The sequence below is a fragment of the Physeter macrocephalus genome, chromosome 14 (assembly GCF_002837175.3).
Source record: "Physeter macrocephalus isolate SW-GA chromosome 14, ASM283717v5, whole genome shotgun sequence".
Lineage (NCBI taxonomy): Eukaryota > Metazoa > Chordata > Mammalia > Artiodactyla > Physeteridae > Physeter > Physeter macrocephalus.
Window position 1 is genome coordinate 3,514,813 of NC_041227.1, and position 15,193 is coordinate 3,530,005.

General features: G+C 50.8%; 1 protein-coding gene across 2 annotated transcripts in view; it reads right to left on the bottom strand.

Moving 5' to 3' along the window:
* PHACTR3 (phosphatase and actin regulator 3) overlaps positions 1 to 15,193 on the bottom strand; it is a 202,827-nt gene that overhangs the window by 23,582 nt on the left and 164,052 nt on the right. For both annotated transcript variants that reach the window (XM_028499893.2, XM_055090152.1), the window contains one exon: positions 11,686 to 11,839. In XM_028499893.2, coding sequence (XP_028355694.1) covers positions 11,686 to 11,839 — 154 coding nt within the window. The remainder of the gene's footprint in view (positions 1 to 11,685; positions 11,840 to 15,193) is intronic.

The following is a 15,193-nucleotide window of genomic DNA, read 5'->3' on the forward strand; positions in this document are numbered from 1 at the left end:
CTGACCTCCCCGCTCCAGAGTCATTCCCATCCCAGGACAGCGTCTCTTCTCTCCCCCCGAAAGTGCTCAGGAAGCTTCGGGACCAACTTTGCCGTCCACCAACCTTCCGGGGACGGTGAAGGGGGAGTCTGGGGGCGCCCCTCCCCAGGCGCCTGAGGACCTGCAGCCTAATCGCCTGCTTTGCAGATTCGGGCTTCGCTGTACAGTGGGGGGCACGTTAGGCCTAAACCCCATCCTTCCCGCCACAGCTGTACTTCCTCCTGCTGGAGAGGCCCAGCTATTAGTTTCCTGCTCAAGGATTCTCCTGGGCTCAATGAATCGCTAGTCTCCTCATGACGCATCTACCTTCCTTCCTCTACCGCCTGAACACCCCTTTGGAAGTTGCCCCACCAGCCGTTTCAGAGACCGAGCCGACCAACGGCCTTTCGCGTACCAGGACGCCAAGTTCAACCCTCTGAGGTTTCCCGCCGTGCAGTCGAGCTGGGAGAACATCTCGCGCTCTCCTCGTGGACGGCGGCTCCTTAACGAGCAGCCTCCTTCACCCGAGGCCTCTCCTCCGTCTATCCCGCTGGGCCCCCAGGCTGCAGCCCCAGCTCGGCTGTGAGCTCCCCCTCCCAGAGTTGGGAGCCCCGGCCCGGCCCCTCCCCAGCAATGTGAGGAAGGACGCAGTCGCCCCTTGTCCTCTTTCCTCCAAACAGAAGCACCTTGCCCCGGACGTGCCAACCGAAACCCCCAAATTACCCGGCAACGTCCCGTGGCTCAAATCCTGCAGGCTTACAGAAGGAAGAAAAGTGGGTTTCAAGTCCCCCCATCGCCCTTGGATTGCATTTAATGCCACTCTGTTTCCACAGATGGACGGGGCTTATTCAACCTGACACACAGAAAGCCCTTCTGTCCCCAGGGGAAAACGGCTGGCCACCTGCTCTCCCTGTCACCCTGATGTGAAGTCGGAGGGAACACACGGTGGTAGGAAACGCACCCATGATCAAAGGAACCACACAACCCCGGGAAACTCCTTACTGGTCCTTCAGTGACTTTGCCCTTCAGCTGGTGCTGCTCGTAACTTTCAAACTGGTTACTTCAAAACCGCTAGTGGAGGCTCCCCCATGCCGTCCACGCTCCGGCTCGTGGGTCGAGGCCCTGCCAACACCGCCAGCGACACGCCAGCTCTGTGCCCAAACGTGGGCGTGCGCCTTGCTCAAGCACCTCCCTCCCTCCTTCCGGTAGCCCTGCCCCGGCGCAGAGCGTCAGCCCCTCCCCGTCCCCGCCGCCTCCTCAAGCCCTCGCCGGGCTCCTGCCCCCGCCCCCCCCGCAGCCACCCACGCCCCGCGGCGCCCTCGCCACGTGATGACGTCCATCTTGGCTCTTGCAAGGCCGGCGTCACGTGGCCCCGTCAGGCCCCCCGGCCCGACCCCGCCGCACACGTGGAGGCGGAGGGGACCTCAGACGTGCCCTCGCCCTGCCTCGCCCCTGCTCGTGCGCCCTCAGGGGACCCTCACTGCTTCTCAGGAAAGGCCAGACGCCTCTGCTCGCCGTTTACACCAATTTATGGAGCGGCTGCTCAGTGTGTCAGGGGCACCCCCGGCCAACAACAGAGGCAGGATGCCAGTGTTCTAGCGGGGAGGCAGACCCCAAAGAGGCAAAGAAAGGAATAAAGGGGGGGCTCAGACAGCAGTAAGTGCGGTGAGGAGAACGGGATGATGCGACGGAGAATGGGCGACATCAAGGGAGGTCCCTCCGGGAGGGACCAGAGGCAGCCACGTGCGGACCAGGAGCTAGGAAGGTGCCCCACCACCTGGCCCTGCAGCCCTGCAGCCTCCGCCCTGCCCCCGCTCGCCCCAGCCCTTCACAGCCACACCACGTTCTCCAGAGGGCGATGCGGGTTCAGGCCGCGGGACTTCCTTGCGGCTGCTCTCTGCCTGGGACATCCTTGCGCTCCAGCTGTCAGGCGGGCCGACACGTATCGAGCCCTCAAGACCGCGTGCCACGTCACCCCCTCTCTGATGCCTGCACCCCAACTCTTCCTCCCTCCTGCCGGATTCATCGCTCCCTCCTAGACCCTCCGCTTCCATGGCTGATTCATACGTCCATCTTGCACATATTTTATTAGACATGATGCACCTCTGAGCCTGTCTTTCCACCTCTGCTCCCCAGCACCCAGCCCCTGCGCTCTGCAGGGACCCGAGGTTTGTGCCGGGGCTTCTGCGCCCCAGGAGACGTGCAAGGGCGTGAGATGCGATGCTGCAAGAGAAAGCAGGCCTGCTCCCGCGGTCTCGACCTCCCCCATAAGTCATTTACAACACCCTCTTACGTCACGGCAACCGTGCATAAACCGAGGGGTAGGAGGCAAAATCTGCAAGGAACTTCAGGTTCGGCAGTAACAGCTGTTATTATACAAGTCGGGGGTGGCCGCACCAGGCCCTGACCTAGGAGTGTCACGTCCTGCATCCGAGGTGAGGCTGCAGCGTGGGCATCGGAGGGTCTACGAGGGACTGATGCCGTGGCACGCGTACAGGACCCCACACCGCGTGGAACACAGAGGGAAGGTTCCAGGGCTGCCGACGCTGAAGCAGGCAAAGGACCAGCGGACGATGCGGCTGTTACTCACGCGTTAGTTCCGATGTACCAGGAAGTGGATTGAACCGTAGTGCGTCACGTGCTCTCTGTGCTTCTGTGGAAGATGAGATGCTCCCGGGGCGGGGCACGGGTAGAGCGAGGGCTCTGGAACCCCCAGTCTGGCTGCTCCACCAAAGACACTGGGACCCAGCAGGGAAGACCAATCCTGCCCAGCACTGCGGTCCGGCTAGAGACACAAGCAGCTCGGTGCCCAGCCTGCAGTCAGGGCCAGTCTGTCCCATTCGCTGCTGTTCATGTTGTCGTGAAACCTGGGTCAGAAGCTGGCTCTCCCCCCTCCACCTGCCTGAAGTTTACCAAAGGACACTTCCGTGGAAGTGAGAGCTATCATCCGCACAGGTTTGGGTACAAGTTCACAGCAGAACGAAGGCCCCCTGAGACCAAGCCCACCCCCGGCTGGCCCCTTCAAAGCCTGAACGACAGCTTCTGCAGAACACTGTCCCCACGTCGCAGCGTGTAACGTCCTCAGGACCTGCAACAGACCTGCCCCACCTGCAGCCCATCTGGAGGATGGAGATTCTCGGCTGTCACACTGTGTCCTGACCCTCTGTCCCCAGAGACACTAAGGGGGGCCCCCGCAGACACAAAGTCCTCTGGGACTAACACTAACCGTCACAGCATATGCTGCTTCTCCTTCTAAATCCCTGAATATAAACTCCCAGAAGCAGAGCGTTGGGTTAAAATGTGCAAATTGTCATCCTGGCTCTTCACCTGCCCAGTTATTTTCAAGTCACATGGCTGCCAGCAATGGGATGGCATGGAAACCGCCACCTCACTAGGGTGGGATATTCTTAGATCATTATCAGTATTTACATTCATAAAATATAACTTAAAATATTAAAAAATAATATTTTAAAGTTTTATTGTCATTTTAATTGGGGATGAAAGGTTCTTTGTTACTATGAATTTTTTAATGTCTGTAGTTACTAGTGAAGCCGAATTATTTTCATGTATTTGTTAAGAAATTTTGCTCCCTCCCTCCTGAACCACAAATTCCAGGCTGTTACCCACTGATCTGCTGGGTTCTGCTGACAACTGGTTTTCATTCTTGAATGATGACATCATCTAATTCAATGCATTTTCCTCCTCCTCTTTTATCATTTCTGGAAATGTTGCTCATGTAAATAATCCATAAAAAGAAAAAAAAAACACTGATGTGTGAAAATAAGCATTACATGTAGTTTTATTTTAAAAGGAAAGATTTTGAGGCAAACTAAAAGTCTGTTGATTGTGGGAGGGAAAAGCAAAGCTGGTAGGTCTGTCCCCTCCTTAACACACTAGACCACTATTAAAAATGAACATTTGAATCCTATGTAAAAGAATGGAAAACCCTTCTGACATGATGTTAGATGGCAAAATCTTATGCATGCTAAGAGGGCCTCCATAAAAAAATATGTATTTTTACTTACATTTTTATAGTTAAAAGTGAGAAATGGGTTTGAAATCATGTATAGAAAAATATATATACCCCCTAGAGATAAAGTTAAGAGTTGAGCAAATTAAAGCAATCCTGAGGAAAAAAGGACAAAGCAGGAGGCACAACCCTCCCAGACTTCAGACTATACTACAAAGCTATGGTAATCAAACAGAGTGCTACTGCCACGAAAAACAGACATATGGATGAATGGAACAGAATGGAGAGCCCAGAAATAAACGCACACACCTACGGTCAATTAATCTATGACAAAGGAGGCAAGGGTATACAATGGAGAAAAGACAGTCTTTTCAGTAAGTGGTGCTGGAAAACTGGGCAGCCACATGTAAATCAATGAGATTAGAACATTCCCTCACACCACATACAAAAATAAACTCAAAATGGTTTAAAGACCTAAATGTAAGACCTGAAACCATAAAACTCCTAGGAGAGAACATAGGCAGAACACTCTTTGACATAAATTGTAGCATTATTTTCTTGGATCAATCTCCTAAGGCAAAAGAAATAAATGCAAAAATAAACAGATGGGACCTAATTAAACTTAAAAGTGTTTGCACAGCAAAGGAAACCATCAATAAAACAAAAAGACAACCTACCGAATGGGAGAAAATATTTGCAAATGATGTGACTGACAAGAGGTTAATCTCCAAAATCTACAAACAGCTCGGACAATTCAATATCCAAAAACCAAACAATCCAATAGAAAAAATGGGCAGAAGACCTAACTAGACATTTCTCCAAAGAAGACATACAGATGGCCAACAGGCACATGAAAAGATGCTCAACATCGCTAATAATTAGAGAAATGAAAATCAAAACTACAGTGAGGTATCACCTCACACCAGTCAGAATGGCCATCATCAAAAAGTCTACATATAACAAATGCTGGAGAGGGTGTGAAGAAAAGGGAACCCTCCCACACTGTTGGTGGGAATGTAAATTGGTTCAGCCACTATGAAGAACAGTGTGGAGGTTCCTTAAAAAATTAAAAATAGAACTATCACATGACCAGCAATTCCACTCCTGGGTATAAATCCGAAAGAAACGAAAACACTACTTTGAAAAGATACATGCACCCCAATGTTCACAGCAGCACTATTTACAGTAGCCAAGACATGGAAACAACCTGAGTGTCCATCAACAGACAACTGGCTTAAGGTATATGTACATACACACACACGGAATATTAAGCAGCCATAAAAAAGAATGAAAAACTGCCATTTGCGGCAACATGGATGGACCTAGAGATGATATTATCCTTAGTGAAATAAGTCAGACAGAGAAAGACAAGTACTATATGATATCATGTATATACGAATCCAAAAAATAATACAAATGAATATGTATACAAAACAGAAACAGACTCACAGACATAGAAAACAAACTTGTGGTTACCAAAGGGGAGAGGAAAAGGGGGAGGGACAAATTCGGCGTATGAGATTAACAGATACAAATTACTATACATAAAATAGATAAGCAGCAAAGATATACTGTATAGCACAGGGAATTATACCCATTATCTTGTAATAACCTATAATGGAGTATAATCTCAAAAATGCAGAATCACTACGCTGTACACCTGTAACTAATGCAATATTGTAAATCATCTATACTTCAATTTAAAAAAAAGGAAACTACTGAAGCACTTCTGGAGAACTACAGCAGACAGAAAGAGAGGTGACAAAAGCAAACTCGAACTGAAACAGAGATGCTCACCAATAACCCTGTCTCACTCACAATCACTCCCTCCACGACCTCAGCCTCCACGACCTCAGCCTCCACGTGGGCATCAGTTTCATGTAAATGCTTTAGAAAAATTTCAACTCCTACATGTTTGGAGTTACTGGCAAATAGGCAAAACCTCCAACGTTGAATCATCAAATGGCAAGAGCCTGTTGTAATGCCTATATCTTAGGTTTCTTGTAACCATGAACAAATGTAACATAGGTGAAAGAGTTAGAACACAGTATGATCAATAAATGTGAGACTCCTTCTTTCCAAAAAAAAAAAAAAAAAAAGAGTTGAGGAAATTAAGACAAAGGCCATACAACAAAAGATCAAACACAGACACACAACCCAAACGAGACAACACACTTGTGACAGGTATCTGCATACTTGGCTCTGAGCTTCCTGGTGGCCAAGGCAAAAAGGCACACACAATTAACTACAAAATGTGCATTCTCCTTAAGATACTGACAGACAGCTGCTACACAGAAGTACAGCTTATTTTGATCCTGAGGCCTCCAAGAATGGTCTTCCAAGGGTGACAAGGAAGGGGACACAGTGCAGCCTAAAGCAGCAGTGACACTTAGAAGAAGGGCTCTGTTAAAATACAGATTCCTGTTCAAGAGATTTGGGGTGGGGCCTGGGAATCTGTGCTTTCACAAAGCTCCCTGGTGATTTGGATGGATGCACTGATGTTGGAACTGGCGTGCACTGGGTGACCAATTACCCCCGCACCCCATATTTCCCGCTGTGTGAGCACAGGCAAATGACTGCACTGTTCTGAGCCAGTTATCCTCATCTGAAAAATAGGACCATTAATAGCACCTACCGCAGAGAGCTCTCGCAAGGCTCCAAGGAGGTAATACGCATGAAACGCTTAGCAGGAAGCTGGTACACAGAAGACACTGAATACATGGTAGCAACGACCATGATTAATAACCACACTTCTCTGTCCCTCCTTAGATGGTGCCTCTGGGGCAGGATTCAAGTCACGCAGGAGGAGCTGGGCTCCCACCCGGCACCGCAGGTCGGGAAGAGGAAAAGCAGCAAATATTTATCAACATCTGTTATTATGCAATCCCCCACCCGCTACGATGACGCCTCAACACTTCCCAAAGGAGCAGCTTCCTTTGCAGCCATTAAAATTAGGCCATTTTCTTCCTGCTAAGCCCAGAAAAAGTACGGTTTCTGTATTTTCTAAACCCTGTGTCCACAGAACTGAGACCCTGCACCGTGCCCCAGCTTTCCTGACACCTTCAGCAGAAAGAAAGTACCACGGCTAATGCTCGGTTCACAGTGCTGATTATAAGAGTGCCAATCTCCATCTCCATCCTTAAAAGCATCAAGCCTCCTCCTTAAAATTCCGCAGATTTCAAGGCAAGCACGGGGCAAGGGAGCAACAGCACAGAACACTTTTTCCTGGGAATTTGTTTCCCGGAGGCCTGAGTGGCGGCAGCCTGTTCTGGATGTGGGAGAACAAAACGTACAAAGGGACCGGCTGCAGGGTCATTTAACGCACGTGCATTTAACGCCTGTGTTAACGTGCTAACTACCAGCTCCTGGAGGACGCTACTGAGCATTGATCAGCTTCTCACATGCGGTCCCACAGCAGAGGACGCCCCAAGGGAGACTTAACAGAAGGTTGTGCATCACTCCAGAGGTGCCTGCCGGGCAAAAAACACCACAGTCACGGAGGAGAACAACAATGTACTGACATCAACGACGACGCTAACAGACCTTGGCCCTCCAGGCGCCGCTTCTACAGCAGCTCCCTACCCTGGCCTGGCCTGCTGGGCAGCCTCTGCCCCTGCCCAGGTGACAACTAGCCCAAGTACATCCAGCCAGGACCAAACAGCAGCAGCTCCACCCCCCTGAGCGCCTCCTGCAGGGATGCACTTTCACCTGTCTGTCCAGGAACTAAACTTCCAAAGGGGCCCCAGGAGGAAGGTACTGCCACGGTGTTGAATTTACAAACCAGGGGGAGATTCAGAGAAGGCCGTGCTGGCCCAAACCCACACCGCTGTGACGGAAAGCCTGGGATTCGAACCTACTTGTCTACGTTTCCGCAAAGCCTGTGGTCGGCCGAGAGTCTCTGCTCGCTAACCGCACTGTTCCGGGGGTGGGGGGGGTGGGAGAATATTTGCATCCCCTCCGGCTCCCGCCAACACAGGCATGGACTGCTTTGCACAGAAGCCCAGGGCATTGGCTGGAGGCCTGAATGTCCCCTGATGGAAGCCACGCCAGCATGAGAAAACGCAAAGCAGAGACTTAGATAAGCCAGGCCCCCAGAGCTCTGCTTCCCCTGCCACCCAGGCCTGGGGGTTCTGAGGGCACCCATCGCCTGACTCCTAGCCCGCCTCCTCTGAGCTGTGTGACCCTGGGCAAGTTCCTTAACCTCTCTCGTCAAGCCTTAGTTTTCTCATCTGTAAAATGGAGATGATGATAACACCTACTTTATCGGTTCCGGTAAAGATTAAATGAAATGAGGGAAAGGAAGCAAAACATACTGTACGGGGTCCACACTTAAAAGGGAAAGTTGTCACTTGATCACTCTGTAGTGTAGACAGATGTCTAATTACAATGCTGGACACCTGAAGCTTATATGATAATAATAATAAAAGAGAAAGCTGTCGGGCATCCTTAAATGGCGTGCACACAACCCAACTGAAGCAAGACAGTAATTTCTAGAACATGCCCACGGTGTGAGGCACGGGAGCTGTGGGTCTGTAATGCTCTGCGGATTTGTTTACGCACGCCATAAAGGTGGGCTGGGCTCCCATATAGAAAGGGGTGACCGTGACCACGGGGCTGTACCCCTCCTTTACTCCCAAGCTGGCTCCGACTTCATGCAAATCCCCAGAGCAGACAGAGTCAGGGGAGGCCATGACCACTTCATCCAGAAAAGCCCTAGGGGCGCCCAAAAGATAAAAGAGTAAGGGTCCGGAAACTTTTAAAAACACACAACACGAAAACACCAACTGCACTTCAGGATACAGTGAATGGCGTGTTGCCACAGCAACCAGAGGCTGAATTATTCAGCAAGTGATGGCAGAAGAATCTCTGAAGGGAGGCAAAACAAAGACAAAGGATCCAATTAAACCATTTCTGCAGGGGAAACAAACTGGGCCGGCCAGGAAGGCTACGTCTGCCCGCCTGGGATGTGACTTCTCAACCACGCTCTCTTCGTGTCTAATTCTGGGGTCGCTTTTCCGTTTTTAAACATGGTGACAAACGTCCAAGGAGTTACTATGTTTTAATCCAAGGTTTAAAATGGGTTATAGATTCTGTGAGGAACAGTCCAGGGCCTGTGTTTGGGGTCCTTTGAGGTTTCCCAGCACCCCACCATTTCCCACCTTCCGGCTGCACTGGGAGACAGGAGTGGGGCCCCCAGAGTTCTCTTAAGCCAAGCACCACCACGACCATTTTGCTATCCTTGAATCACATATACTACAATGTTTACTATTTTTTTTTCTTTAATTCACTTAATATCCTATCTTGAAAGAGAAGTTGGTTTGTTTAGCAAATAGAAAACCATTATCGCTTGGCATAATTAGATGACAACTGCAAAAATAATCCGTGTAAACATCATTCTTTTGACTTTCGGGCAGGGAAGGATGTTTTAAAACATGGCACAAATAATATGGACCGTAAAGTGTATCAGGGCCCAGGAAACTTTGCCCCGTGGGCTGCCGTTTATGTTTGTACATAAAGTTGCATGGCATGTAGCCGCACTCACTCACCACGCATTGGCCATGCGTTAGTGTGATGACAGAGTCGTGTGGTCACAGCAGACACAGTAGGATCCACAGAGCCAGAAATATTCGGTATCTGACTCTTCACAGAAGAAGTCTGCTGACACCTGAAGTATATGATCGATGATCTGATAAACTTTAAAAATAAAAAACTTGCGCATATCAAAGGAAAGCATGAACAAAGTGACAATACCAGTCCTGAAGAGGGAGAAGAGGTGTAATTCGTAGTCCTGGAAAAGACCGGAAGCTGCAATTTCCAGAGTAAAATCCTCAAGTCATTAAGATAAAGAAAACTGCAGGTAATGTACATGAAAGGAACTGAAAAGAAACAAGGCAGCTGATAAACACTGAAAACAAAGTTCAATCTCATTAGAAACGAGAGGAAACCACGCCTCCCGCGATGGTGCATATCCCATCCGTGAGATATGCAACACGGACACCAAGCTCGATCTGCCAGCATATCCCCTTGGCCATGAGATCGATGCACCTGTGTTTCCACCCCTCCTTCCTTCCCACCCATATGCAATTACTGAGCACCCATCTGGTCTGTACAAAGCCCCAGAGTGGGTACCAGCCACACAGGAAGAGGTCTGAGGATGCTCTCCGGGAATATGGAGCTCAGGGGAGCTCTCTCCCTCATTACCCACAAGTGTATCTCTAGCAACGGCCACGGCGCCTGCCTGCCCCTAATTTGAGTAAAATAAGCCTTTGCTGAATGACCAGACACAGAGCGATAAGTGCGTGGTGGGCTGACAATCTCACTGCAATCGGGCTAATAAGAACGTCCAACCCGGAGAGGCCCCCTCAACCCGTTCATATCAGGGAATTCGTTAAAATCCCCCTCTCAGCCCAGAGACTGGTCAGGTCGGGGTGGGGCCCATCCATCTGTATTTTAAAAAGCTCCTCCCTAGTCTGGGTTCAGAGCCGATGCGGGGGGAGGGGCTGAGGACCCGGCTCCCAGGCCCCACCAGCCATGGTGAGCACCGACTTACTGAGCACCTCCTTTGTGCCAGGGCTCGGCCAGACGCCTTCCTTACGGAATCTCCCCCCAAATTCGGTGACCTTGAGGGCATCAGCACCCCCCTTTATAGACGAGAAAACCAAGACCTGGGGAGGTAAGGCCGCCGGTCCAAGGTCCCCCGGCACGTCAGCACAGAGCAGGGCTAGGTGATTCCAAGCCCTCAGGACCCCAGCTGGGGAGCCCCGCTGCCTGCAGAAATGTGCGCCATGCTGAGCCCACCCCTCCTCCACCGTGATCCCGCAGCTGGCATCATCCCCATTTTATAGGTAAGAAAACCGAGGCCCACAGAATCACAGCATCTGGGCACTGGGCTTCACCCCCTCACACTCATTGCCCTCCGCTCTCAAAAAAAAACCCAAAGGATTTCGGAGGGTGGCAACACAGGGGCCCAAGCTCCCCGGCAGAGAGCAGAAACGAGGGCCCGTCCACCCGGGACGCGGAGCCCTGGGCCTCGGGCAGAGGAGACACCACCTGGAGAAGAAGCCCAGGGCGACCTTCGGATCAGGGGTCCTCGGCTGGGAGATGGCTCCATCCCCCAGGGGACACTTGGCAGTAACTGCAGACACTTTTGGTCGTCACCATGGGGGGCAGGCTGAGGGGCTGTGAGCCTCCCCAGGGTAGAGGCCAGGGAGGCTGCTAAATGGCCTACGGTGCACAGGACGGCCCCGTCGGAGTCATCCGGCCCCAACATCGGGAGCCCCTGCTTCCGGCCCTCGCTCCTCCAGAGGGCAGGGGGGTGCCCCAGACCAGCGGCACCGGCAGCCCCCCGGAGCTTGTCCACACCATAGGCCTTGCTGGGCTTCTATAACCCGTGCTTCTCCACGGGGAAGAGTGGCCCCCGGGGGGGATCGGGCGATGGCTGGGGACAGTGTCGGTTGTCACAGGGGCGTGCAGCCTGCGGAGGCCAGGGAGGCTGCCAGGCATCCGACAGCGCCTCGATGGCCCCCCCCGCGGTGAAAAGCCATCTGGCCCCAGGCGTCGACAGCGGCGAGGCTGGGAAACCCCGCCCCGGGCACTGCGTTTGGAGCCAGGACAGCGCACGGTGGGGAAGGTGGGACAGCCGAGGGGCTGGGCTGCAGGGCCGGGACCAGCCCCCGCTGTGTCCACACGCCACTTACTTGGAGAGTTTCATCTCAATCTGCTGCCGGATCTCCTGCCTCTCTTCAGCCGTCCTCCTGGGGAAGATATTGCGGTCTTCCAGTTCCTGCTTGCTGGGCCGGTTCCTCAGTTTCACCGCCAGGAGCTCCTTCTTGCACTTCCTCGGCAGCGTTCCTAGGAGAAGCGGGTGTCAGGGAGGCACTAGCTGCCGGCACAGCCAGCACTTCCCACCCTCCTGCAGGAAAGAGCCCGGACCAGAGCCACGCGGGCACGTCGGGCAGCTGTGACACCCTCCAGCGAACGGCAGGCAACGCACCTCCCTTCACCAAGGCCCACGCACGACCACGCCTTCCACGGATGGGGGATCGTTCACGCATCCGGGGTCTCCAGAGACAGTCCCGATCGACACCCTTTGCCCCAGAGCGATTACTAATAGCACCACGTTTTCTTTCAGAAGGGCCCGGGTGCAGATCATAAATTACAGTTGCTTCACCCATGGTGGCCCGTCCCCCCCCCTCCCCTCTGCCTGTGACCCTGTGGCCACGTGGGTCCTCTTCCATTCCTGCAAGATCCCAACTCAGGGTCTCTGCACCATGTCTTTCCCACGCCGACCTCCCTGCTCCGCCTGGACCATCCAGGGCCGGCCACCTCCTGAATCACGCCGCTGGCCTTGAGCCCTGCCCTCAGAGAGGCCCCATGGGTCCTCCGATCGCCATCACCCACCCGATTAACTCCTCCCTATCTGGTCTCTTTCTTGTTCACCAGTTTATCCTCCATCTCCTCCACTAGCTTTGAAGTTCGACAACAGTCTGTTCTCCTGGGTCCTGGGACAGTGCTGACGCAGCAGGTTGTCAAGGAACACGGCTGAGTGAGCCTGGTTCAGGGTCTAGAAGGCTGACATTGACTTTTAGTCCTACACACGTCCAGAAGCGGCAGAGTGACATCGGTGTGCGCGTAAGGGCTTAAGGAACGACGTTTAAACGTACTGAGGAGCAGAAAAGGGGGCTGGCCGCATTCACGGGCAGAAAAGGCAACGGCATGGAGCTGCGTGAAGAGCAGAGTCCTTACCTGCCCCCCGGCGAGCGCACGTGCTGATAACGGGCAGGGAACTCCGGAGCACGACGCAGACTGCGGTTCTGTGGCGTGTGGTTTTGCGCTTTTACTAGGGCATGGGTTTAAATCCCAGGGGCTCAGACCATCATCCCATGAGGTCAACCCCACAGGTGGAGGGAAACTTTATTCCTTAAGAATAATGGCTCCCCAAAGAAAGCCCATTCCTACTGTGGCTACAGGAACACAAAGCGAGAAATGTCTAGTAAGGTGACAGTGTGACAGAAGTCTGGGATAAAGTAAGACGTAAAAAAATTGGACTTGACTGAGGCTTGAGCTTCTAATATGAACTTGTTTGCTGTGTGTTTTATTAGAGACAAAGAGAAAAATAATGACCCCCACAGCCATTTCAGCCAGGACTCCAGCCCGATTTTGTTTTAATAGCTTTATACATGACTAGAGTCCCGTATTTATAGAATCATGAAAGCCTAAGGCAGTCACATGCATTTTTCTGTTGATCTCTACTGCATGGTCTGGGGGAAACTGAAAGCTAAACTGGCATTTATGAACTGAGGGGGTCTCAGAGGTCTCAGGACAAATCCTTCGTGAATGTCAAAGGTCTGATAGGTGGCGAGAAGGATTGCCATTTTTAGACAGCTGTAATATGCTAACCATGAAACTACACTGAATGTCGTTTCATCTTTTTCGCTTTTGATAAAGAATGTCTTTAAGCCTACTGCAAATGTCTCAGCATACTTGTCATTACAAACTTTAAGCATATTTGTTCTTAACTGAGAGAAAGACCCTTTCATCAGAGATTTCTAGATGTAATGAGAATTCACTCCACAGGAAATCTCTGTGCTAAGAGCAAGTAATTCTCCTCTGTTTATTCATCCAGGCCCTAAGAGCACAACATGGCACCCAGTAGGGCCACGATGAAAACGCCCGGGCTGACGGTCTTCCCCAAGCTATCAGAAGGTTAACAGGTTTGGCTCCTTAAAAGTCAAAAAGGGAAACTTCCAGACAAACAGCTTAAAGTGAGGGCTTTTCATGAAGTTGAGTGACACTCCTACACAACCGGTGGAATTAATCTAAATGAGCAGGGGATCCAGAGCAGGATGTGACACTGAGAAACAGAGGCCAGGAGACCTTCCTGTCCTGACGATGGGAACAAGCCACCCTCTCCCCCAAAGGCCCCCAACCACACTTGTGATCCTACCTTTGGGGCCAGAAATCCCACTTCCAAGAGTCTGCTCCCAAAACAAATGGGACAAGCACACAAAACACACATAAGAGGGTGTTCACGCGGCCTCATTTACGGAGAAAGAAATTAAACACAGCCGAAATACGACAAGACAGCATGTGTTAAATTATGGCGCGTCTGTATCATCTGAATACCGTGAAGCTATCATGAACCTAAAAACAGTGGTATACACATTACTGAGGGACAAAAAGACAGACATGACATGTTGCTAAGACAAGCAACTTGTAGGAAAGTATGTACGTTTTATATATAAATATATCTGTGTATGTGTTTGCGTCTAACTTTGTAAGTATTTATAATCTTCTTATAAATCGGCAGAGAGATGCCAGGAATGGATTTTACTTATTAATTTCGGTTTTTTTGCTGTATTTTATTTTTAATCATCAAGATAGCTTCCTTATATCAAAATAACTGTTTAAAAAGAAAGACCTTTGTGGAGTGACAGCAGTGAAGACAGTAGAAAATTCTCTCTATAAAAGCAACGAGAAAACTGCAAAATCATCAGAGTCAACTTTTTCAGAACTCTGTAAATTAACCAAAGGGTGGCAGCAACACAGGGAATCTTTATTCAAGGAAAACTGGATGACTCTCAGGAAGAATGTTTTACTCTGTCCCTTTCTCCCCTGGCCCTTTCTCCCGCTTGGCAGCAGCCTTGAAGCAGTCTGTTTTCTGCTGAAAACCAGGGGCCTGGCAGCCACTGGAGGGAGGGGAACAGGCTTCATTCCCAAAGAGCTGTCATCATTTGACCTGTCGCTGGTTCCCTGAAGTGCCCACTGCAAGGCTGTCTGCATTGGATCTGACTCAGAGCAGGCCCAATGCAAAACCACCTCCTCCCCAGGGGCGTGCTTGTCAAAAAACAATATTGTCTTTCCAAGCGCAAGGCTTTCATTTACCTTTAGACCAGTCTTCCTCAATACTCTGTGGAGTTCTTGATTGGCCAAAGCCAATAAAAATCAATGCATAGGCCAAAAACTGTAAGTCAATTCAAAGTAAAACCTTAGAAGAGAAAAAGAAAGGGACTGAGAAAATCTTTGAAGAGATTATAGTTGAAAACTTCCTGAATATGGGAAAGGAAATAGTTAATCAAGTCCAGGAAGCGCAGAGAGTCCCATACAGGATAAATCCAAGGAGAAACACACCAAGACACATATTAATCAAACTATCAAAAATTAAATACAAAGAACAAATATTAAAAGCAGCAAGGGAAAAACAAC